The 22,536-nt window shown below is 43.7% G+C and overlaps 1 protein-coding gene across 11 annotated transcripts in view; it reads left to right on the top strand.

Annotated features, from left to right (window-relative positions):
- The first annotated feature begins 3,440 nt into the window (after positions 1–3,440).
- The window catches only part of FHOD3 (formin homology 2 domain containing 3), a 391,220-nt gene continuing 372,124 nt past the window's right edge, over positions 3,441–22,536 (top strand). For all 11 annotated transcript variants that reach the window (XM_052787649.1, XM_052787651.1, XM_052787660.1 and 8 more), the window contains exon 1: positions 3,441–3,677. In XM_052787649.1, coding sequence (XP_052643609.1) covers positions 3,513–3,677 — 165 coding nt within the window. In that variant the 5' untranslated portion in view covers positions 3,441–3,512. The remainder of the gene's footprint in view (positions 3,678–22,536) is intronic.

The raw sequence follows: 22,536 nt of genomic DNA on the forward strand, positions 1-22,536 counted from the left end.
GCCATCTCGGTTGCCTGCCCCGGGAAGGGGACTCAGTAGTCCGTGATACTTCTGAAGGCAAAAGGACCACAGCCTGGACTCTGCTGAGGATTCCCCAGAGCTCCTGAACGCTGATTGTGTTCAGCATGACTGAGGAAAACGCGGTCGCTCTCTCGGAGGAGGCCTTATCTTCTGTGATGAGGAATGGGGTGAGACAACCACATATGCTGTTCTTGTCGTGCCTCTGATTGTCTTTCCAGATGCAATGCCCGTGGTGCCTCATGCCGAGTACCTCTGATGGGCAGTATCGGGCTGTTGATTTGCATTTTACTGTGCGTTAAGGTCTTTTAAAAGCCATCTATGTTCATTTAAAAGGCTGCAGTGGGACAGAAAGAAGGAAAGTTTCCTGCTTGCCTTGTTTTAGCTGCTGCGCTGGAGAAATACAACCTTGTGGAAGGAGAGGAGAGGAAAGTGTGCTCTGCTGCAGGCTGCAAAGCAGACCGGGGGCAGAGGAAGGACTTCTCAAAAGACAAAGTATGGCTCTGCAGCAGGAGCAGAAACTGGTGACTGCTTGGAAAAGGAGGGAGCAGACTATACAGAGGCCTGGCTCAGGCTGATGGAAAAAGACTGCTGTGTCAGAAGGTCTCTGAAGAATATGTAGAAAGGTGGGAAACCATTCAAAAATGGAATTTAGAGATGTATCTCTCTCTCCCTCTACACACACACACACATGCGCGCATGCGCATGCACTGACCGTGTAGTGTTGCTCTGTTTTATCCAGCAGTTCTGTGTTTTTAATTTCCACCTGTATTGTTTTAATTCAAATTCAAATAAAATCCAGCTTCGGAAATTCAAAGGTCTGTAGTGGTTTGGGGATGTTTACAATATGGAAAAAGTATAGGTAGCTGCAACTCAGAGCTCTGGCTGACTCAGGTTCCCTTCACGTTTGCATCGTTCTGCTTTCTCTCCAGCACCCCGGTCAAAAAGAAGTATCTATCTCCACTGGCCACCTCGTATTTGGAAATCCAGTTGAAGATCACAACGTACAATGTCTAATTTTTCCTAATGGGACTTAGAATCTGTGGCTAGACGTTTTGATGTTGAACCTTAGAGTTATCTGATCTCTACAAGGATTGCACTCATCCTTTATTTTTGTTTTCTGGTATTGGAGGAAAGATAGCTGATGCTGTCACAGAGACACGATACAAAATCTTGGCTTCCTTGATTTATTTAAAACTTCCCTCCGAGCATTAATGCCTCTGCAATGAGACAAGTGCCATATATTAATTAGGAAATGTCAGGATTAAGCCAACGACTAGCAATCTTACGCCACCTCATACAGATCATTGATTAGGAGCAAACGTACAAATTTGTTGCACAAAATTGGAAGCTTAATATAAATGGTAATTAAGTAAATTATGATGAACAAGCCCAAAGCATCCTGTTTAATCTTGACTTTACATGGTGACAAAAACACAACATAGATAAGCAGACAGATATGCAGCAGTACTGTTTTCTCTAGAAGCTAAATTGTCAGTACTAAAGCGGATAGAAAAATAAATTTCTTTGTAAAATATGAATTTTCAATTGCTTAGATACAAAACTCAAAATCAGGACTTCACCGTGTGTAACTTTTGGTGGTTCATGAGAATCACAGCCGAGAGAGAGAGATGAGAAAGGGGGTGAGACAGCCCATAAGCCCTTTTTCTTGTCCAAGCTGAGGGAAAAGAAAAAAAGAAGTGGACAAAACATCAGCTGTGAAATGTCTGAAACCACAAGACAGCTTCTGAGTTTTAAAATCCTTCTTGATTTTAGCAATCTTTAAGCTGGATGCTCTTTTCTGAGGATACGTATAACTGCAGGCAAAACCGAATCATGATGTTAGTCCTGAGAATAATGGGAACAGAAGGACAGACCGTGTGTGGACCGAAATCCCCTTTTGTCCCAGTGCTGACAATTACTCCCAAACCAGCAATCATTTGGGGAGGAAACAGTTGCTTCATGCGAACACTATGATCTAAAGGTCATGCTTCCTTGCCTAAGACATATAATTTCTGTGATAAATCCCCGGTTTCTCACAGTGCTACAGCTCTTGTCCCACAGCCCTCTCCACGAAGGACGAAAGGATAGTCAGCCATGAACCACGGCCGTGAAGTACAGCGCATCCCCTGGGGTAGACGCTCAGCCTGTGGGAATGCAGCTGTCCCCCCGGGGGACAGCGAGACCCTTCTTTCTCCGCATTTCACCCGTAAACTGATTTCACGTGCCTTCTCCCGCCCCGAAGAGCGAAGAGGCCAGCGCATCCTCCATCCCCACGGACGAGGCTGCAGACCCCGTAAACGCGGCGCAGAGCCGACTCGAAGCGTGCGAGGCCGTGCTCTGCCCCAGGCGCCCGCCGCTTTGTCCCAGTCTTCCCCTCCGGAAGGGAAAACCAGGCCCGAGGCAAAATGGAAGATGAGGCGCGAGGCCAGGCCTGAGCCGAGATGAAAGATGAGGCGCGAGGCCAGGCGGCCCCCGGTGCGGATCTCACCCGGGGTACGTAAGCCAAACGAACCCCGGGGTACGTACAACCCTACCGGCAAAGAGGGTTTGCTGCAAATACGGAGAAGCCCACCCAACAATCTCGGTCGAATACCCAGGTCAGCTTCTAAAATTTTTTTTTTTTAAGCAGGTTATTATTTAAAGCTTCCTTTTTCTCGAACTGGCCAAACATCACGCCACAGATTTAAGACACTTGGGGCGTTTGCGACAGCAACACCGACCTTCCTACAAGCGTACTGCCAAGGGCACGGCGCCCCGCGCCTGCGAGGGGCCGACCCCGCCTGCGCCATGGCAGCCCTTCCCTCACAGAACGGCGCTGGCGGGACGGGGTGCCCGCCCGGCAACCGCTATCCCGCCCTGAGGCGAGGGTCTCTCGGCCCTGAGGGGGAACCAGACTCCCTCCCTCTCCTCAGCCGCAGCGAGAGGGGCCACCGGCCCCCCCTCGCTTTCTCTGCCCCCGCCGGTGGACCGCGGCCGGACTCTCTTTCCCGCCCTCTGTCTCTCCCCTCAGGACGCGAAGGAGAGGGGGGGGGGGGGTGTGTGTGTGCCCGCGGTGGGCGGCGCCATGGCCGGTGGCCGCGGGGGGGCGCTGGCCGCCCTCTGCCCGCCTGCCCGCGGCGGTGAGCGGCAGTCCCGCTGCCCGCTCGGCGCGCAGCGGCCGGGCATGGAGGAGCTGCCGCCGCCGCCGCCGCCGCTCTGCCCTCTCCCCGCGGCCTGAAGCGCGCCCGCACTCAGTGGATCCCGGCGGGGGAAGGGGGCCATGGGCCGCCTCCCCGAGGCGCGGCGGCTGTGAGGCGGGCCGGCGCTGCTCGGAGGCTCGGGGAGCCCGGTGAGGGCTGCGGCCGGGAGGGCAGCGCCTCAGCGTCGGTGACTCGGAGCGGGCGGGCAAGGCAGGCAGGCAGGCGGCGGGGAGAGGGGCGGGGGGGGGTGGGGGAGCGGTGTGTGCCCGCTCCGCCGCCCCGCGCCCGGCCGCGGCGGTGGATGGATGCGCCATGGCCACGCTGGTGTGCCGGGTACAGCTGCTGGATGACACCGACCCTTTCAACAGCACCAACTTCCCCGAGCCCACCCGGCCGCCGCTGTACACCTTCCGGGAAGACATCCCCCTCGCCACCCAGCTGGCCGGGGTGCACCGGCTGCTCCGCGCCCCGCAGAAGGTACTGGGGGGGGGTGGTCGTCTGGGGGGGGGGGGGGCACCGGGAGAAGGGCAGGCAGCGGGGAAGACGTGCCGAAAAGCCGCCCCGTGGACCGCTGGCCGTGGCTCTGGCAGCCTCAATAATTTCATTAAATCCTGGGGAGAGGCCCCCCCCGGGGGGGGGGGGGCTGTCCCGCTGCTCTCGTGTGTTCCCGAACGCCTTCAAGGGCACCTACTGCCTCTGCGTTAGGTGTAGCTGCTCTCCGTTTTCCTCAGGAGGAAAAAAAAAACCAAAAAAACCCAACCCAACAACCCGCCAAACCGAAGCCCTTGGTCGGGTATCGAATATTACGCGCCCGTCCCTTGCTAGCGACTTCTGAATATCTGGGGGATGCTGAGGAATAACGTGTTGTTTAGGGACAGCCGAGCTGCGAGGAGCGCGCAGGCAGGACCCGAGCTTTGCTGTGGTAAGGTTTAACGAGCTAGGCAGTTACAGCCAGGGCTTTGGTAAAAATAGCAGTGCGTCTGCTGCCCTCGAAACGATTGGTACCGCTAGTCCTTCTCGCAAAGAGCTGCTGCGCGTTACTGCCACGGCCCTTGTCAAATCTTACCTATCTCTTCTCGCATACTTCTTCTAATACATAGGCTGGCATCCGTAGTTCCGCCCTTGAAGTCGGGCACCCGGGCATGATACTTGAATTTTCAAAGCAGCGCCGTTGATTGACATAATAATAATCGTCCTTTCATTACTATCTTGTATCTGCACACTAGTTCTGCAGAGCGCACCGAAGAAAAAAGGAAAAATGCCCACTTCTTTTTTTTCCCAGAAAAAAAACCAAAGTAAAAGTTGTAAAACTCTTTTATTTGCTTGCTGATAAAGTGGGAGGAAAATGGTCTCTTAACATCACTTGTTGTATTATATCTTGCTCTTGGGAGCTTGCGGGAAGATGACAAAGGGCTGTGTGTGCCCTTAGATTTAAGGGTGTCCAGAAGCCCATAAAAGTATGTCAGAGAAAAGCTCTTGGAGCAGACAGAAGTTTTGCATTTGGAGAACGGTTTCTCGCATAATAGTTGCCAAGGATACAGCATCCAGCGAGCAGAGCTCTGCCTAATGCACAAAACCTTTGGAAGCTCTTGGTGCGCTGGGTCAATTCTGTTTTCATGTGCTCAGTCGTCCCCAATTCAGAGACTGGTCCCATTGTTTTCAAGGGAGGCTTTTTTTGGAGTCAGAGCTAATTAAAAGAAGGGCCGGATGGATTCTGACACCTAATGAAGTAAATAAAAAGATAGTTTAAAATCTAGATTTACAGTTAATTCAACATCATTTTCAAGGATGTTCCACTGTGTTGTGTTTTGCTTTTACTTTGCTTTGAATACCGTCCTGGCATTTTTTTTTTTTATAACCATGGCTCTTTTTTTTTTTTTTTTTTTTTTTTTTTGTAATAACCCTATACTAACCACCCCCCCACCCCCCTCCGGTTTAGTGTCTTAGGAGCCACCCAAAATCCATGGCCACTTCTACACATTTAACTCCTGCCCTGTGTTTCAGTGTGCAGTGTGTTTCTCAAGTTTAATTAGTTTGGAAACTGGATTGCAGACTTTGGATGAAAGATGGCCAAAGTCTCTAGAGGTGCTGTAAACCCAGCTATGGAAGATAGCTGCTCTGCTAAAGGCAAGTCCTGGCCCAGTGATGTGTTAATCTGAGGTTCTGACTCTTGCAAACATTTGTTTCTGCTGTTGTAATGATGTGGGCAGGCTCACTGCAATCAGCTTATGTGGTTACAGTTACCTTTGTGTTTGCAGAACCAGGGCCTGTTTCTGGAGTGCCTTAATTACCTCTCTTGGCCTTCTCTTAGCTTCTACAAAGAAGGAGGAAAAAAAGGGTTGATTAGACTTGTTTACCTTTACTAGTTATACTGAAAGCTTAGTTCATTGTGTGCACTTGCACTTAGTGCAACCTTTCTGTGTTTGGCATTACATCTTTGTGTGTGTGATTTTGTAGAACCAACTGATTTGTTGCTTTTTAAGGATAGGCTTTCCATTTTCTTTTTTGGAGGTGGGAATATTCTTTCTGCAGCTTTTCCTCAAGACTGTATTTACCTGCTCTCTAGAAGATCACCACATTTGTTGACTGAGAAGGATTTTGCTCCATTTCTCCCAGAGATCAGGACAAACTCTGTGATCTTGGAGGAATGCAGCTGTCAAAGCAGAGCATAGGCGGAAATTCAGGTGTCAGTTCACATTGACGTATTTGAGGCTTGATCGATTAATTGCTTTGAAAATTAGTGAGCTAGTGGATTGATGGTCCATTTAGTATCTTGATGGTGACTAGAGCAAAATGTCTTGAAACAGATGTAGGAGCTCATAGCCCAAATACATAGTAATGCTGATGTCTAAATCATTCCTGAAATCTTATAAAGTGTTGGCCTTTTTGCCAGCAAGTTTGAATGATCAATGCTAGTTTTCTTTCATCAGTTTTTAAGTTATCTTCGTTTGACTTGGATGAATATTCGCTTATTCTCTGAACAGAGGTGCCAACTTGCTGCCTTCAGATCACGGGCTGCTTTGTACCTCTCCTCATAGATGGTGTTCTGTTGTGGGATGTACTTGAGAGAGTGAAGTCGGTAGCGAGAATCCAGCTCACTTCAGTGGGTGTCAGATTTCACCATTGCTGAGTTGAAATTTGTGGTGACGATGGTCTTTTTGTAGTTAATAAAATAACTTGTATATTGCAAGTCATTGTAAGTTAAATATTATAAACAATTATTAAGAAAACCATTTAAAACTCAAATGAAAAATGCTATGGCCTGTTATAGCATGTCGTTAGTAGCTTTTCTGTAACCAGCAAATATTATAGTTTGACTCCAAAGGTCAGCATTTCTTTAGTCCAGTTCTTTGGAAGTATGACACTTGATTTCATATGTTGGTTTTATTACTTCTTCTCTTTAAACTTACAAGTACAGTTCAGTCTGGATGCAAGTCTAGATCCATAAAGTGTCTTCTGATTGACAGCGTTTTTAGATCCTCGTGGAGGAGCCCAGTGAAGTTAGGCGACGGAGTTCCATGAATACTGGCTGGGATGGGCTTTACCGCCCTGAATGCGTCAAGTATCTGGATGAGGGGGAGCACCTAAACTGGTTGACAGGGAAAACTGAGAAGAAAGGTGTCTGCAATCCTTCCTTCACTTGGAATTAGGTGTGTGATTGGAACCGCCTCCCTCCCCCTTATTTCCCCGCTTCTCTCTGTGCACACACCTTTCCCTACAGCCTCATCTCTGGATGAAGCAGCTTGCCGTACCTTGGCTTGCGCTCAGTTCTGCCTTGAGTGTGCAGCAGGCGTGCCCGGTGCCCGTGTGCCGGACTGAACCCCCCGGGGCAGGGCACTGCCGTCAGGAACGCTTGCTTTGGGTATCCCCCGTGGTTTCAGGTGCTAGACGATGACACACCATCTTAGTTGCCAATGCAATGAAGTACCACAAATTCTGTTACGGTATTTTTAGCCACATCTACAAATTCTTGCTGAGTAACTAAGCCACATTGCAGAGCTTTTCCGGGTTGCTTACGTTGACTCGATTGCCCAAGGTGCCACTTTGGATTTGGCTTTTACTGCTTTGTTCCTGAGGATTTTAGGTGTCTCTTACTGTCCGTTGTATGAATGAGAACTGGATCTAGTCTGGACTCTGAATTCAGATGTCCCTTTTGCCCATTTCTGTGAACCTTGGGAAAATTCAGAACTGGATCTAAATTTGTGGCTCAGGCCCAGTGCCAATAATGCTCTTTGAATCTAATTTGGTACTTTGGGTTTGTTGGTTTTGAATTGCTTTGAGTTACTTGATACTTCTGGCTTGCTGACACAGGGCCGTTAAGGAGAGTGGATATATATACATGGCCGATGTCAAGTGGTATACTTTTTTTAGAGATCTTCTTCATTATAACTTATTCATATAATTACAGCATGCTGAGTATGTTGCCATATTCTGTTTTCACATCCCACAGTACTGCTCAGCGTTGGGGCAGCTCTGTAAGAAATACATGTTTAAAATAATATAGGAAATCACACTGTCGAATTTATCAAGAAAATGTGATTGAAATACTTTGTGTAATAATGCAAAACCAAAAAAATCTCACAGTGCATAGGGGGTGCTGCTGGTCATGGTGGAGAGGGGAGATATAGTGCTATAAGGACAGTTGGTTTGACCTCCTCTTCCCTCTGAGAAAACTGGAGGCAACTTCTGCGTTTAAATCTCTTCCAAGAATTTGTAATTAGGAACAGTGTCATTCAAAAAACAGTGGTATGAGCAAATAACTCCAGTGAGCACTAGAGGGATTCGGGAGTTTCATTCATAAAGAAACCATCCAGATTTCCGCCTTCAGTTGCTGTGATTTAGCCCTAGATGAAAGCCAGGGCTGGCGCGGGGGGGATGGTGTGATGTAAACTGATAGCAGGGGCTGTTCCACCAGGTTGCATCCTGGCATGGAGCTCAGCTCTGGCACTGAACTCAGTGCCAGGCTGTATCCTGGCATCAACCTCAGGTTTTCTGAGAGCAGAAAACCTACCAACTGGCTCCTTTTCCCTGGGTTTCCTTGAAGCACAGTGGCATTAAGAAATGCCTTGGTGCACAGAGGCTAGGGAGAAGCAGAAGAAGGGAGGAGGGTTTGGATCCTGTTCCTGCTGGAAGTAGCGGTAAATAGAGCAGCTGTTCTCTGAAGAGAGCATTTTTTGGGTTAGTTGTTATGCTCTTCACAGGAGCTGAAGAATAGAAGACGGAAACTGGAATATCATCATTGTCCTGGGGAAAATGAACCCCCTGCAGGCAGGGGAATCTGGCTGATATCTTCTGCAAGTGTCGCTGTGGAGGACTGGGGAATATTTTAGTTGAGGGCTGTCAAGACACCTAGTTTTTTCACATTGTCTCTCAGGCAGGTGAACATCAGCCCTTTCTCATCCTTCAAGAGAAGAGGGGATTTCACGCAACAGTTATTTCCAACAGGTTTCCAAAGTGTTCTGGATCTAGCCAAGTATTTCTGGAGCTGACAAAATCCCGTGCTTCAAGAGATTGACCCTGTAGTGGTTGTGTGTGCTTGAATTTTCTAGGGAAGTATTTATGAGGGCAGAGGGTGCAGGATGCAGCTCTGTCTTCTGACTTGAAAGCACAAGCTGCATCAGAGCCCGTGTGAAACAAACTCTTCTGGGGGAGCATAAACTCCTGCCCAAAAGCACAACCGTGAAAAGCTGCCCAGTCTGCAACAGCTTATTGTCTTCTGCGGTGTGGGAGCAGAGATACCCGTACAGCAGATACAAAGTGACTGTCAAATGCTGAGCTTTATCTCTGGCGGTTTAACATGAGAGGTATTTGAAGTTCTTGCAAGGTTCTTCTGACAAGTTATAGTTGGGGCAAGTTACAGTTCAGTTCAGTTGTTTGATCTTGGCTTAAAAGCTGTATTGTAAAAGAAGGGGAGCAGACCTATCCCAGAGATCTAATTCCTCAGTTTGACACTTCTCTCTTGCAAGTCTCTCAGTTTGGCTGCTCATAGCTCAAGAGTCTTTGTAGAGCTCAGTGTCAAGAATGATGGGAGCAAGCATGCTGGTAGTTCTCAGGGTACTGCTAAATTTTGAAATCACAGATTGGTCGGATGCAGCCTCTGGAAACTTGCATCACCATGTGTTTACTTGGAGGTTTGTAATCAAAGGAGATGAATAGGAAGAAGTTAGACCTTGCTGTTATCATACGCCAAGTCTTGTACTTGCAGTTACAAATTTTGATGTTTTCTTTCAAAACCAGGTGTAGGTACCTCCTTTCTTCCAAATTCTTCCAGAATTGTTGTTTGAAGATTGCTAATGGCTTCAGTTGGCAAGAGACTAAGATGACTTCCGTCTGTATCTATGGTGATGGAGGAATGGTCAAAGATGTGAGACCTGGCACGTTGCAATCTCCTGTTCTTACCATGTTGTCCTAAATAAGCACAAAGGTTCTAAAAACTTTGAGTAAGAGTTTTCTCTTTCCAGTTCTTGCACAGCTGTCCTACCTCACCAGTAATTAGGGTCTAAATGGGAGTCCTGTTTGTTTCTGTCTGATCTCACTCACTGGGTTGTGAGGATAAGTATTACAACCCTTGTGCAACTGTACACGAGGCAGTCGGGCTGCAAGTCACCCATCTGTCACGTTATCACCTATGACAACGCTACCTGGTTTTACAGTCCACTTCTCTGACCGGAATTGAGCCAGGACAGGTTGGTACCTCTACTCTTTCAAAAAGTGTCATGTATTTTTTTGGTGAACCTGAGTGGTCTGGGCTGGGGCTATACTCAGTGCTTCAGTAGGCTGTGTAAGATACTACTTCATTACCGGCTCAGAGGAAAGAGTGCCAGCTACTACACCTCTGTCATCACTTTCCACACCACCTGGATTGCATTATATTAATATTAACTTTATATTGTATTACAGTTATTAATAAGACAGCAAGGAATGTTGTTACATATTTTTAGCAGAGGAACAAGTTGGGACAAAAGTAGCAGTGAGTTTTCTAGTAGGCCCAGCTACCTAGAAACATCTGCAACCATCTGGCATATGAAACTATTGAAGTAAAGGTGAGACAGACTTGAAAGTTCACTTTCCACATGTCATCAGCTTAACACATATATATTAAAAAAATGCATTGCAGTTTCCAATTCCAAACACTTAAGAAGAAGTAATTCTGTCATTCCCAGCATTTTAAGAATGCTTTAAAAAAAGAAAAAAAGAAAAAGGCTTAGTCCTTTTCCTTTGCTTTCAGTATGACTACTTGACTTTAGTAGTCATGCTTCTAAACTGACCCTCTATCTGTTTTGTGAGTAGGATATTTACTTGAATTACAAAGTCCTGGAAGACTGCTAATTGTGACCCTGGATGCCTAGTCACTATTGCTAAACAAGGGCAATGCATTATTATTCATCTTTTGGTCATATCAGTCATCATTTTACATAGTAGTGCTCAGTAGGCTGACTAGCAAAGAGTGGGGTGACTGGAAAAGCAGCTTCATCTCCTTTCAGTTGTAATTCTGGAGTGGTTTTTAAGGCAAAGAAAATGAGACTTAGACAGTGTTGCCTTGTGTTTACTAACAGTTAAACTGTTGATATCAGGAAGATGAGAAAAAGCTGCATAAATAACAAGTTGTAATACAAAGTCAAGTCAGGTACGTGTGATTACATGCAGTAGTGGAGGGGTGTGTATGGTTTGAAGCTTTATAGTCATCAGCCACAATAATAATAAGCTGTATTTTGTGCTTTGTGTAGGTAAACCAGTTGTATTGCTTTAACTCTATTGATACAGATAAAGCAATACAATTTTCCTTTTGTACATAACATGCATGATTATATTGGAATGAAAAGCACTTGCAGATAGCTTGTATTTCCCTATTTAGGAAAGAAAGAAAGTTATGCCTTCATCTTGGTTTCTGCGCTATCTTCTGCTTTTAGAAACTACAGACTATGCCAGTTAAAAAGATAATTGTAAGTAACATTGATACTGATTTAAAAATAAAAATACAAGACATTTCAGTGCTGTTCTTTGAAGCTAGTTGCCTTAGATTTACTGATGAGCCCTTCAACCTTTGTAAGTGAAATTGAGAAAATAAGTATTTTCTTTAGAATTGTAAATATACTATTGCAGCCACATGTAACAGCTTCAGAAGTAAAGTAGCTGTTTCAGCTGCTGGTGAGCTGCCTGGGGATTTTGTGTCTAGCTTTTCCTGATGGTTGTGTTATCAGCAAGAAGATGAAGTTCCTGGCCTTTCTCTGGTGTGGCTGCTCAGCATGTTCATCGCGAACCACCTGGCGTGATTTGGGGGCTGGCAAAGGAGGTAGCTGTAGCTCTCATGGCTGTGCCAGCTAGGTTGCTCATCTCAGGGTCATATGCAAGTTAAAATTAGCTGAAAAAGCACATCCTGTCTGTTTTCTTACTTCATTACTACAAGGCTATTTTACAGCAACAATTTTTTGTGCAAGGAAAGAGCACAATAGCAGGGCGTGCAACCAGAACACCAACTGGAATCTCATTTGTGCTAGTGAAATGCCAAATGGGGACTTGTGCCTGTTTTTTGTCAGGGTGGAACAGAAGTTCTGAATTTTCTCCAAAGCACCAGTGATGACCCCATTCTAGCTGTGGGGTAGACATAAATAGACTTCTAGAACTTGGAAACACTTGGCATTTTATGGGAAGTGGAGAAATCGAAAGAGCTTCATATCTACCCTCTGTTTATTACAATACTCCAGCAGCTGTCCCTGGAGCATGGCTTTTGGCTCCACACATAAAGGTTTTTTTTTTTCTTCTTCTTCTCTAGTGTTGCGAGGGAGTTGGCTCGCAAAAATCTGGAGCCCTCTGCTCTCTTTATGGGAGGTCTTGGTGTCTCTTGAGGGGGAGACCCTTCCAGGTTGCCAGGCAGAGAATTAAGGATACCTGTTGAGCTTTATTCTTTGCACCTGAGAGGTGTAGCAATCCTGCATGGCCTGAGCAATTAAAGGTGATGAGCAGCTGGTGAAGAAGAAGGAATAAGCAACAAGGGGGAGAAAGAAAACGGTGCCATTTCCTGTGATTCTTGGAAGAAAGGGGAGATGCCTGAAACTGTGAGGTTCATTTGCGCTGCTCTGTTTCACAGGCAGTGAGGGCCTCTGTGGCTGACCATTGCCTATCAAAAGTAAGTGATTTGTAGGATTCTCTGTGTGTTTTGTTGTGGGTTTTTTTGTTTTTTTTTTGTTTTTTTTTTTGTTTTTAAAACTTGGTCTCTTTCAAAAGGGTGCAAGGACTGAGAAGCCTGAGAGTGGTGAGTGCCAAGGAGAGCAGGTGAGCTGCAGAATCACCTGTGTCTGGCTGTGAAAGTGTGTTGGTCATAAGGCTAGTGCCTTCTGAATTTCAAAAGTTTCCCTCATGAAGCACACTTCATCTAAATCCTTTAGGTGTATTTATAGGAAACTGTAATGTGATCTGAAAATGGGTGTTTTTTGAAAAACTGTGTGCCTGAGGGAGAAAAGGTACTGCTAGGGCAAATTACGCTATTTGTGCTTTTCAATCTCTACATGTGTTTCTTCCTTGTTTTCATTGTTCTTTCAAGTACTCTGTATCATGCTACCAGTTGAGTCAAGCTTCTCTTACAAATACAGAAGGCCTGTAATTCTCCAGTGGCCACAAGTAAGGTAGGCAGGCTTTATTCAGAAGTGGGAAAGCAGGGTGTAAGTAAAACATGGTATTTTATTTCAGATAGACGTAACTGACTTAATGTGTGTTACTATTCTAAATGATTAGTGTATTGCAATGATCATTGCTGGTCACAGTTGAAGGACTCTCATTTCACTGAAAATTTTTTGTTCTGGTTTGATTATTAAACATGAGACGTTTTGTCTTGTGGCTGTATGAGGCAGAAAGAAGTGCAACTCTTCTGGATTTAGTATGCACTGGTTTGTTTGCCTGTGACCCAAGCATTCCCTTCCTGTCTTACGCAACCTTCATTTTAGATTGGAATATGTTATACTTGCTTGTTTATGTCCCCTTTCCACTTTTTTGAGCAGAAGTGAGCTTAAATTATTGGAAGTAATGTGTTTAGGTTTGTTATACTTGCCTCGTAGATGGTAATGTGTTCTTGTTTAGATGCTGAATTCAGTTGTTGCTTTTTTAAGCCTAATTAAAAAGTTAACTTGTCTGCAGCATCGTTTCAGCTACTGTATAGTGGTTTTACTGGGTGTTATGCTGCCTTATGTGTGTGTTACTGTAGTTAAGCTTCTTGTAGACTGAATTTTGGCTTAAGGAAAATGAGCCATTTTTCTGATGAAGCTGAATGTTGTGGGGGAAGTGGTGGAAGAAATCCTGATTGTTTAGAAGGTAAAGGGCTATAGTTTCTGAGACTCAGGCTGTGTTTCTCAGTTCAGATGCTACTTAATTAAGCTTTTAGGTTTCCCATCTTCTTGATGGACTTTTTTCTTGGTTTTGAAATGTGGATGAAAAAAGCCACCACAGTTATGAATGTGAATTCATGCTAAGCCTAGGCTATGCCCATATCTTTGAGTTTCTGAACTTACTATTCAGATTCTTAGAATTCAGTTTTTCTGGTGCGTTTATTTTACTTGCTGAAGAGAAGTGATCGGCACTCAAAAGCCCTTTGGAGAAACACCCACCTGTAGTAAGTCTGAAATGTGGAAGCTTGCAATAATGGAGAGAATTATCTCAAGATGCAGATATTCTATATTCTTTCTTTGCTAATCAGATGTTCCTTAATTTATATGTGTGTTGAGCTTGCAAGTCTTCAAAATGTGTACATGTTCCTTGTAGTCTTTCTCTCTCTCTCTTGTCAAGGGGTCTGAAGAAAACATCTCCTAATGTTCATCTGTACAAAGATGAAGAGAAAGAGAATACTGTTTAGGCTAGTGTTCAGAAGCCGTGTCAAAAAAGATTAATGGTCCTGGAAAACTGGTAATGAAACACGGTCTTACTCTTCCTCACATCATTGATTAGAATTCAGCTCTAGTTTTAGTGTATGAAATTCATTACTGTTTGATAGATCATTTAGCTATATCCTAGAGGACATTGTGGTGTCGCTTTTTTTTTGTTTTGATAGTCTCAAAACATAAGGTCTTACAGGTCCTAAGTCTGAAGCTGTCTGCTACACAGCAAGATTAGTGTATTCATTTTTAAAAAACGTCTGTATAGTTGCAGGGGAAAAGCCTGAAAATGTGACTCCTCAAGGTTAAAAAGACAGTGAGAGCTTAGCATTTTTAATAAAGAGTTAACACTTGAATGTATAAAAATTTCTTGGCTTGAGGAAAAGAATTTAAAATTTTTTTTTATGTTTTTCAGTGTTACGAAAGACAGGTATTGAAAAGCATCCTTGCAAATGCTGTTTCAAAACAGGTCCTGTAACTGCTACCTCAGCACAGGAGTTGAGGAGCATGCAGGGTGAGGACTGAGTTGTCTCCTCATTGGCAGTATTTTCAGGGCAGGATTGAAGTGGGCTGCTTTAGTGTTGACAAAGCTAAGTCATCTGAGCAGCTGCCGGTGAAGGTAAAAGGATATTGATTTTCAAGGTTGCCAAAATGTTGTCTGTCTTTCATGAGTGCTAAATCGTATTGAAAGGAATTGGAATGAAACTCTCATTTGTTTTAATATTTTCCTTTGTGGACTATTAATTGAGATGGGTGAGATGCAAGCGTATGCTCTGCCAATAAAGACATCCGCTAGCACAGAGCAACTGTCTGTCTAGTGCTGCTCCTCCCAATGTCGACTCCAGTTTACCATCACGTTCTCTCAACATGTTTCAACATGTAATTGCATTGGCCTATATACAGTAACGTGGCTGTCTTGGGCTTTAATCCTGGCTGGTGTAAGAGTGCTGATTGAATTGCAGGCTAAAAATAGGCTTTACTCAGATGTGCTGTATGCTATCAGTTGTGCTCTTCTTTGACAGTTTGTTGGTGACGTGGCATAATTAAAAGTTGACAAAGGCAATAGGCAGAATGCTGTCTAGCTACTTCTAGGATTTTATCTTGAGCGAGGTATTCCCTTAACTTGATGAAGTTGGCTAGTATAGTTACACCTCAAATAAATGACCTACTGCATTAAATTCTTTGATAGTCCTGGTAGGCTGCTGAAAGAATGCTCTTGCCTTAAAACCATTCTTTAGATTGATGTTGCTTCTGTGGGAAAGCCACTGGTAGCAGCCCGTAGCATTTGGAAATCATTACAGCTAGGTGTGATTTGAGTGACAAAAAGGAGATTAGAAATATTTTTCAGTGAAGTGTAAGCTAAGCTATATTTACTTCCTTTATGTCGTTATGGTTTGTCACTGATATTCCAGCAACTATTTCAGAAAGATATATGCAGCTGACGAGGGGAGAATAGCTTGCTATCTCATGAGTAGTCATCAGCTAGTGTTATTTTAAGAAGTTTCAAGGGAGATTGATTAAAATTATGCTCTCATGTTCTTCATCCACCAAATTAGATTTCCTGAAATAAAAACAATAATCTAAATCTGAGATAATTAAGCATCAACTCATAAAATATAGTTTGAAGAATGAAGAAATACTCAAAAAACCCCCCCCACCTTTTTCCTCAGTGAATTCTTCTGAAGGAAGTGGCATTGGATGCAGGCTGCCAAGTACTCAGTCTCTGTGTTTAGATGTTAGAATCAGGGAAGGGAGAATAAACTACAAACAATTACTGTAAAAAGATTACTTTCTTGGATGATTGTGTGTATATGTAGATGCAATCAAAGCAATGTTACACCTGCCTCATGCTTGTTATTTGTCCATTCCTTCTAAATAAGTCTATTCGAGACTGAAGTGTGTTCTGTAGGTGAGTCACGGGAGGTTAATATTGAAGTTGAAGTCATGCCCGTGTGTTACTTTTTAACAGGCTGGCTGACAATTTAAAAGTGACTCATCTCATGCTGTATTTCTATGGTTTGAGTTATTTCTGAAAGCAGATTCCTAAGAGAACCAAAGGCTGATGCAGTTGGGGTGATTGTACATGAGAAGAAAAAAAAGAGGGAAGGTCTATAAAGTTTTCCTGGCCCAGAAACAGGAATACAATCATGAGCAGGTTGTTAGCCAAATTTAGTATCTCTTGTAGGCTGCAATTTGTCCGTTGTAACTTTGTGAATATGTGTTATGTCAAGACACTTTGCAGGAGAATCTATTCTAGCAAACTGAAACCCCTGTTTATTTTCAGGTATCTCTGTTAAATATTGATAGGATTTGTTGTGAGAGATTGTAATTAGCTGCTTGTGGAAGTGTATGAGTGATTTGGCATGTGTGTTCTTACCATAGCCAGTATACTCGTATAACCTTGTGCCTGTCCTACCAGGGAATTTGACTCTTGTATTTGCTGTTGCAGTGGAACGTATTTTGGCTTGATAGTAAAGCTGTCACCAGTGGGCAATGACCTGAGTGGTGCTCATATTAGTGTCCATCTTTATGAGCTACTAATGGAAACAGAAAGACCTATTTACGTAATCAGATGCTATTGAAGCTAATGACTGTGTTTGGTTTTGTTACGGAGAAGGGATGTGAGTGCAAATCCCCAGTCACAGAATGTTTATACAAACACGTGGAGGTGTTTGGGCAATTTCAAAGGCCTGTGTAGCAAAGCAATGTTTGTGCCACCTCTCATTCTTCCTGCCCTTCCCCTTGCTGTTTGTCAGTATTGCAGCCTACACCGTAGCAGAAGGCTGAAGCTCAGTTTACAAGTGATGGTGGTTTGCAGGTCACTGCGAGTCAGCCTCCTCGAGGAGACAGATTTTGGCCATTGATGATAACTACTTAGTTGCTTGTGATGGGTATTTTGTGCACAGGACAACTGTCTCAAGTAACCAGGGCCTGCTCCTTTCTTCCACTGTAGGTAACAGTGGAAGAGAGGTAGCCTGGAGAGAGGCTGTAGTTTTTCAAAAAAGTGCTTACTTTAAAACCTGGAAATAATAGTACTGTAACTTCTTGATTCTCAGGAGCAATTTCTGGAGGGCTGTCTGTGAAACGGGTGTCACTGTAACCTGCAGTGCTAACAAAAAGATAAGCTAGTAATGAAATTACATTTAAGCTGTGTGTTACAACCCAATATTCAAAGCCTTGTGTACTCATGCCCGTATTCCTTAGTTACGGTTGGGAAACATGTACTGTTAGTTGCAGAGATGCTTGCACTGGGAAGCATAAATCTGACTCGTAATTTTTTGATGTCACTGAGTGAGAAGTTCTGTTTGAAGTTGAGCAGAGTTAAAGCTTTGAAGCCCTTATACACAGATGGATAGAACTGGTAGAGCTACTACACTAGTGCAAAAGGAAAAAACAAACAAAACCTTTGTAATACAGACAAAGCCTACCTTGCCCTTGGACGCACACGTACATTTGTGGTGGAATGGGGAATGCAAAATAAATATTCTCTTTCCTGTATTAACTCTTGGACAATAGCCATTCCTTCTTCTCAGAAACACAAGAGGTTTTGGAGCGTGGGCTGTCAGCTTTTTGGGCGCAGGAGCGGGTGGGTGGGCGGAGGAGAGCGGCGCCTGGGATTCCAGGAGAAGCTCTTCAGCGGAATGTCTCCTAATGGCAAAATTGGCGTGAAGTTTAAATACCAGTGTTGCTGCTGGCAGATTTTAGAGTTAATGTTTTGTTTATGCAGTTCTCCTTTGGGTGTTATATTGTGCCCTTAGCATAGTCTCCTGTAGCTGTACAAAGCAAAACAAAGTACTAAGCTGATGAGCAAGCTTTTATTGGCACCTTGTTTTGTTCTTGTCCAGGAGAAAATAGGTTTGTACTTACTGTGTTATTTTATGATTTGGGGGCAGGGGAATTATTTTACTGTCTTTAAATTTTTCAAGCTTCTGTAAGTGAAAATAAGGTTCAAGTATGTCTGTTGCTTGGAACAAAAAATACCAAGTCTTTCCAGGTTCCCTGAAATAAGTGTTATACCTGAGCCAGGCCCTGAGAACTTTCACAACTCATTTCACAAATGAATCGGTATCCAGCTATTTTATTGGTCTGGAGGAAAAATACTTATGTCTCAGTCTCATCAGTGTCATAGCAGCAGGCGTCTAAATTTGCTGTGAGGAAAACAGTGTCTTTTAATGTATCTTAGATGAAACATGTTTAAGTTATGGCTTTAATATACTAGTTCAAGATTTTTTTGATCTACCCTTAGTTTTTGGGAGAGACCATAGAAAATGAATGATGGGAAGAGATTTGCTTGCAAAAATACTTGTTGTTGAATGAACACACCATGTTGGCATACGTAGTGGGAGACTTTCTTGATGTGTAAGGTGCTCTCAATGCAAATATGTTTTAGTTAATTTTAGTCTTTCTTACTACATTGTAATGGGATGGTTGTCAGAGGTGAGGATATTTTCTCCATGCTCTTGATGACACAGTGCTGGATAATACTTTGACTCCAGACCAGACCTTACCATAAGTAATTTTGGTATTTTCCTGTGTGTCTCCATAGCACAGTGATGGATGACTGGTACTTGGAAGCCATTTTCCTAGTTGCTTAGCTATCGCCACTGAGGTTTTCTGGATATGGGTCAGAGGAGGCATTTTTCTTGGAAGTTTGAGTCATCTGAAGTGGATGCGGTGGACTAGTAGACCATGAGTATGGCCTTAATGTGCAGCTCCGCTGGACTCTTGAATGTTATTTTTCCAAGAGCTCTTTATAGTGAAGCAATGGCTTAAGCAGTAAGTTTCTGTGGTAATGCTATCCTTGTGTAAATTACAGTAATTATTTTATTATTCAAAGCCAAGGTAGTTCTTTCAAACATATTGTAGATATTATTTGATTACCGAAGGGACACTTAGTGTCTTTTGAGCACAGCTGATATTAATCCTTTATCCTGCTTTTTCTTGCGATTATGCACTTCTGTTGTCTGTTACCCCTTCGTTAGCTTGTTTTGATCATGCTGTCAAATTATTCAGTCTTCGTAATATAAGACTAAACAGCTTCTAGTTTGTACTTGTCTGTTGAACTTGATAGTTCTGCTGCTTTTTGTCTTTCCAGGAAAAAAAAAATACACCCTACTTGGTACTGGAATGGCTGTTTTGTCATGAGCCGTCATTTAGGCTTGTATAACAGTCAGTCTGCAACTGCTATAGGCCTTGCATGGGATTTGTTACATCTTTTTAAAATTGTTTTAGGTTTGCAAGCAAACAAAATGTTACTGAAGATTACAGAGCTATGTAAAGCTTGACATGTTTAAGGGTAACTCAGCAGAGCAGTTTGTAAACCGAAAGTACTCTCGGCACAAGTTTAACCATAGACAGTAATGCACATAGATTCCTTTCTCTTAGCATCTTGTTGAGGTTTCAGCAACCGCTGGTCTTTTCTGGCCAAAGGAGGGTCAGCTTGTTATCATGACACCGTTGTTTAGCAATCGGGGCTGACGCTTCAGGAGTGGAAATTACTGAATGACTTGATTACACTCTTTGGAAGATGATCATAGCGTACCAAAAAGGTCTATGACTGGGGAAAAAAAATCTCTTGAATATTTTGTGTGAAATGTACCACTGTTCTCAAGTGTGACTTGTGTCACCTGATGCTGAATTCCAGCCAAGGCTGTAGTGGGAGGGAAGCAGGGATGCCTGGGTCAGACCCTGACGTGCTGTATTTTCATTTATAGGCTGAGGTGCTCTTACAGGCCTTTCTGCAACGTGACCCTCTGTGCCCTAAAGCTACGTAGGCTTTGTTGCTGTTTTATGGATTCAGTTTTCTGGTTCGGCGTCTCACCCAACCGAGTGACTGAGAGCTGTTTCTGTCACCCTTGCTTGGACGGTTGCCTTTGCTTAGCAGGCAACCCCGCTCCCCCCACACCTTGCAGGGCCATTAAAGTGCACAAGCGTCTTTAAAATCTAGACCATCTCAGTACTGTTGGGGTAAAAAAGTTACCGCATGTGCCCAATGGCTGAAATCTTTAATCCACTGATGCTTTAGTTCTCCAGAGGAGCCCTAGGTCTCACTGGCTGTGGTGCAGGCTGGCCTCTGACTGCCTCTCCTGTAAGAATCAACGGGAGGTTGCCGGCGTCCACATCAGCTGTTGAAAGCAAAACTCAGGCTAGTGAAGTGAGTCTGCTAAAATTCAAATTAATTAAAAACCACCCAAACGAAAATGTAGGTGTTACATAGCTTGAAGTGGCCTTACACCCTTCTCGTGGGCTTTCTCCTCTCCTTTGCCACCAGCTGTGCCTCTATAGCCTGGCACCGTTTCTCACAGCTTGATCGTCACCTAACAGAGGATGAGGTGGTTGCTGCTCTGGCCTCTGCCCAGGCAGCCTGTGGCGAGACTAGAGACGTGAAAGTTGCTTTTGGGACAGGGACCGTCTGTGCCAGGACCCGCTAACCTCGGCTTTTCTGGCGTTTTGGGTGCCTGTGGTCACAGGTCATCTTGCTAGGCTGACTGTAGCAAAGGGGTAGGAGGGAGGCGGGCAGAGAGCGGGTAAGGTCCTGAAAGTTAGGATCCAGTGCCTGTGGTGGACAAGATTGCAAACACTGTAGGAGGATTTTTGCTCCCCTGGTCTACTACAGACAGGAGAACCAGCATTGCCAAAGCTAATGGTGGGAGCCTAATGCTGGGGGTGAGAGATCCTATGTAAGCTTAAATAGCAAAGCTTCGCTTGCAGGATTTCTGTCTGTCACGTATTTGCAGCGTAGCTGGCTTTTGTATGCAATGTTGAACTTTGTGTCGTGGTTCCCCTCCAGCGTAAGGACAAAGTTACCACTTATATAACAATTGCAAATTAAAGTAGAAATTGACTGCAGATCTATACTGTAAGGCTGTTTACAATCCCCTACTCCGATGATTTAATAAGTTGTTTCTAAAGAAGGACTATATTTATTCACTAGTAATCAATATTTTCATATGGTTCTGTAAGGGCAGTCAGGACAAATGAATTGCGTGTATTAACTTTTCTATTGGTGCATAGGGCTTGCAGTTACTCATCAGTGCAATTTCTTATTACAAACATAGTGCAATTTCATATCATAAACATTATGTCTAACTGGAAAATAAGAGAGTAAAGGAGAAATATCGTAGATTTCATTCTTGTACTAAAAATGTTTTGTGCCCCAATAAACATAAAATCAAGACATTGAAATTTTTTGCTAGTAACAGCTCAAGGTATGACTTCTTACAGTTAGTCTTTTTAAGGAAAAAAAGAAAGATGTCGTTCTGTTTTCTGTTCAAAAAAGATGACCTTTGCTGAATATCTTCAGGGAAAACAGCTAATTGAGACAAGAACAAACTGCCTTCAGAGCTAAACAAAATTACGTACTCTAAGCAAATCCTTGTAAGCTAGATTGCCGGAGCTTTCTACTTTGGTAGATGCAGGAGGTACTGAAGACGACTGTGTGTGCAGATTTGTCAAAGAGCTGGGCTTATGGTGAAAATGAGCCATGATTATGATGAGATCTGTGTCTCATTCCAGTGAGAGAGGACACTTACTTTTTTGTTTGCTTCCTACACATCAGAACCTTCATCTTTTCCTGCTTGCTATCTCCCAATATATTTTTTTGGCAATCTGAGAAATCTGTCTGCACAGAATCTGTCTGTCCCTACAGGTGGCCATGTGGAGTCCCAGTATCTTCTTTGGAAATTGTGCCTGTATATCTATGAGGCGTGGGAGATGTTGCCACTAGAATAATGAGGCAAGAGTATGTTAAATAAACTTGTGAACCCAGTCTTGTACAGTGCTGCCCAAGATGGCAGCTGACATATTTCCTATTTAAGAAAAAGCATGTGATACTAATTTTTCTTTCCAGCATTGCTTGCTTAAAATTCTTGTGCTGCTTTCTGAGGAAAGAAAAGTCTAAAATAAGCAAAAGACAAAGTTAGAAAGAAAAGTAGTATTCCTTTCTTAGATGGGTATGTGAGCCTTTCCTCAGGTCTGAAATACAAGTAGGAGCTCTTGGACCTGAATGTTGGGAACACCTGCTGATACCTTAACTGGATCTTGTTAACATGCTAAACAATTTGGGAGAGAAGATGGCTGATCACTGTGGTACAGAGACAGTGTTAGCAAAGGCAGTTAGTCCCTGTGCTGGTGGGGAGAAAGAGGCAGCAGTTATTGCCTACAAGACATTGGAAAGTTACCTGTTGATGAGGAAAAGCAGAGAGACACGATGTACTGGCTACTGAAAAATCATAAGCGTCAGGGGTTATGCATCTTATTACTTAAAAGATATTTTATAGGTCTTCACATCATTAAAGCTACAGCAAGACCATCTACTCAAAATAGTAATTTACAAGGCTTATAGAAATGGAAACAAGCCCTTGTTTTGACCTACTTCATGTAATTGCAAATAGAGATTGTGTATTTTTTATTTATATTCATTCTGTCAAATTTTGCTTGCCTTAGTGTATGCCAAGCAAGGACAGAGAATATGC

This window comes from Harpia harpyja, chromosome 5, assembly GCF_026419915.1.
Source record: "Harpia harpyja isolate bHarHar1 chromosome 5, bHarHar1 primary haplotype, whole genome shotgun sequence".
NCBI classification, from domain to species: Eukaryota; Metazoa; Chordata; class Aves; order Accipitriformes; family Accipitridae; genus Harpia; species Harpia harpyja.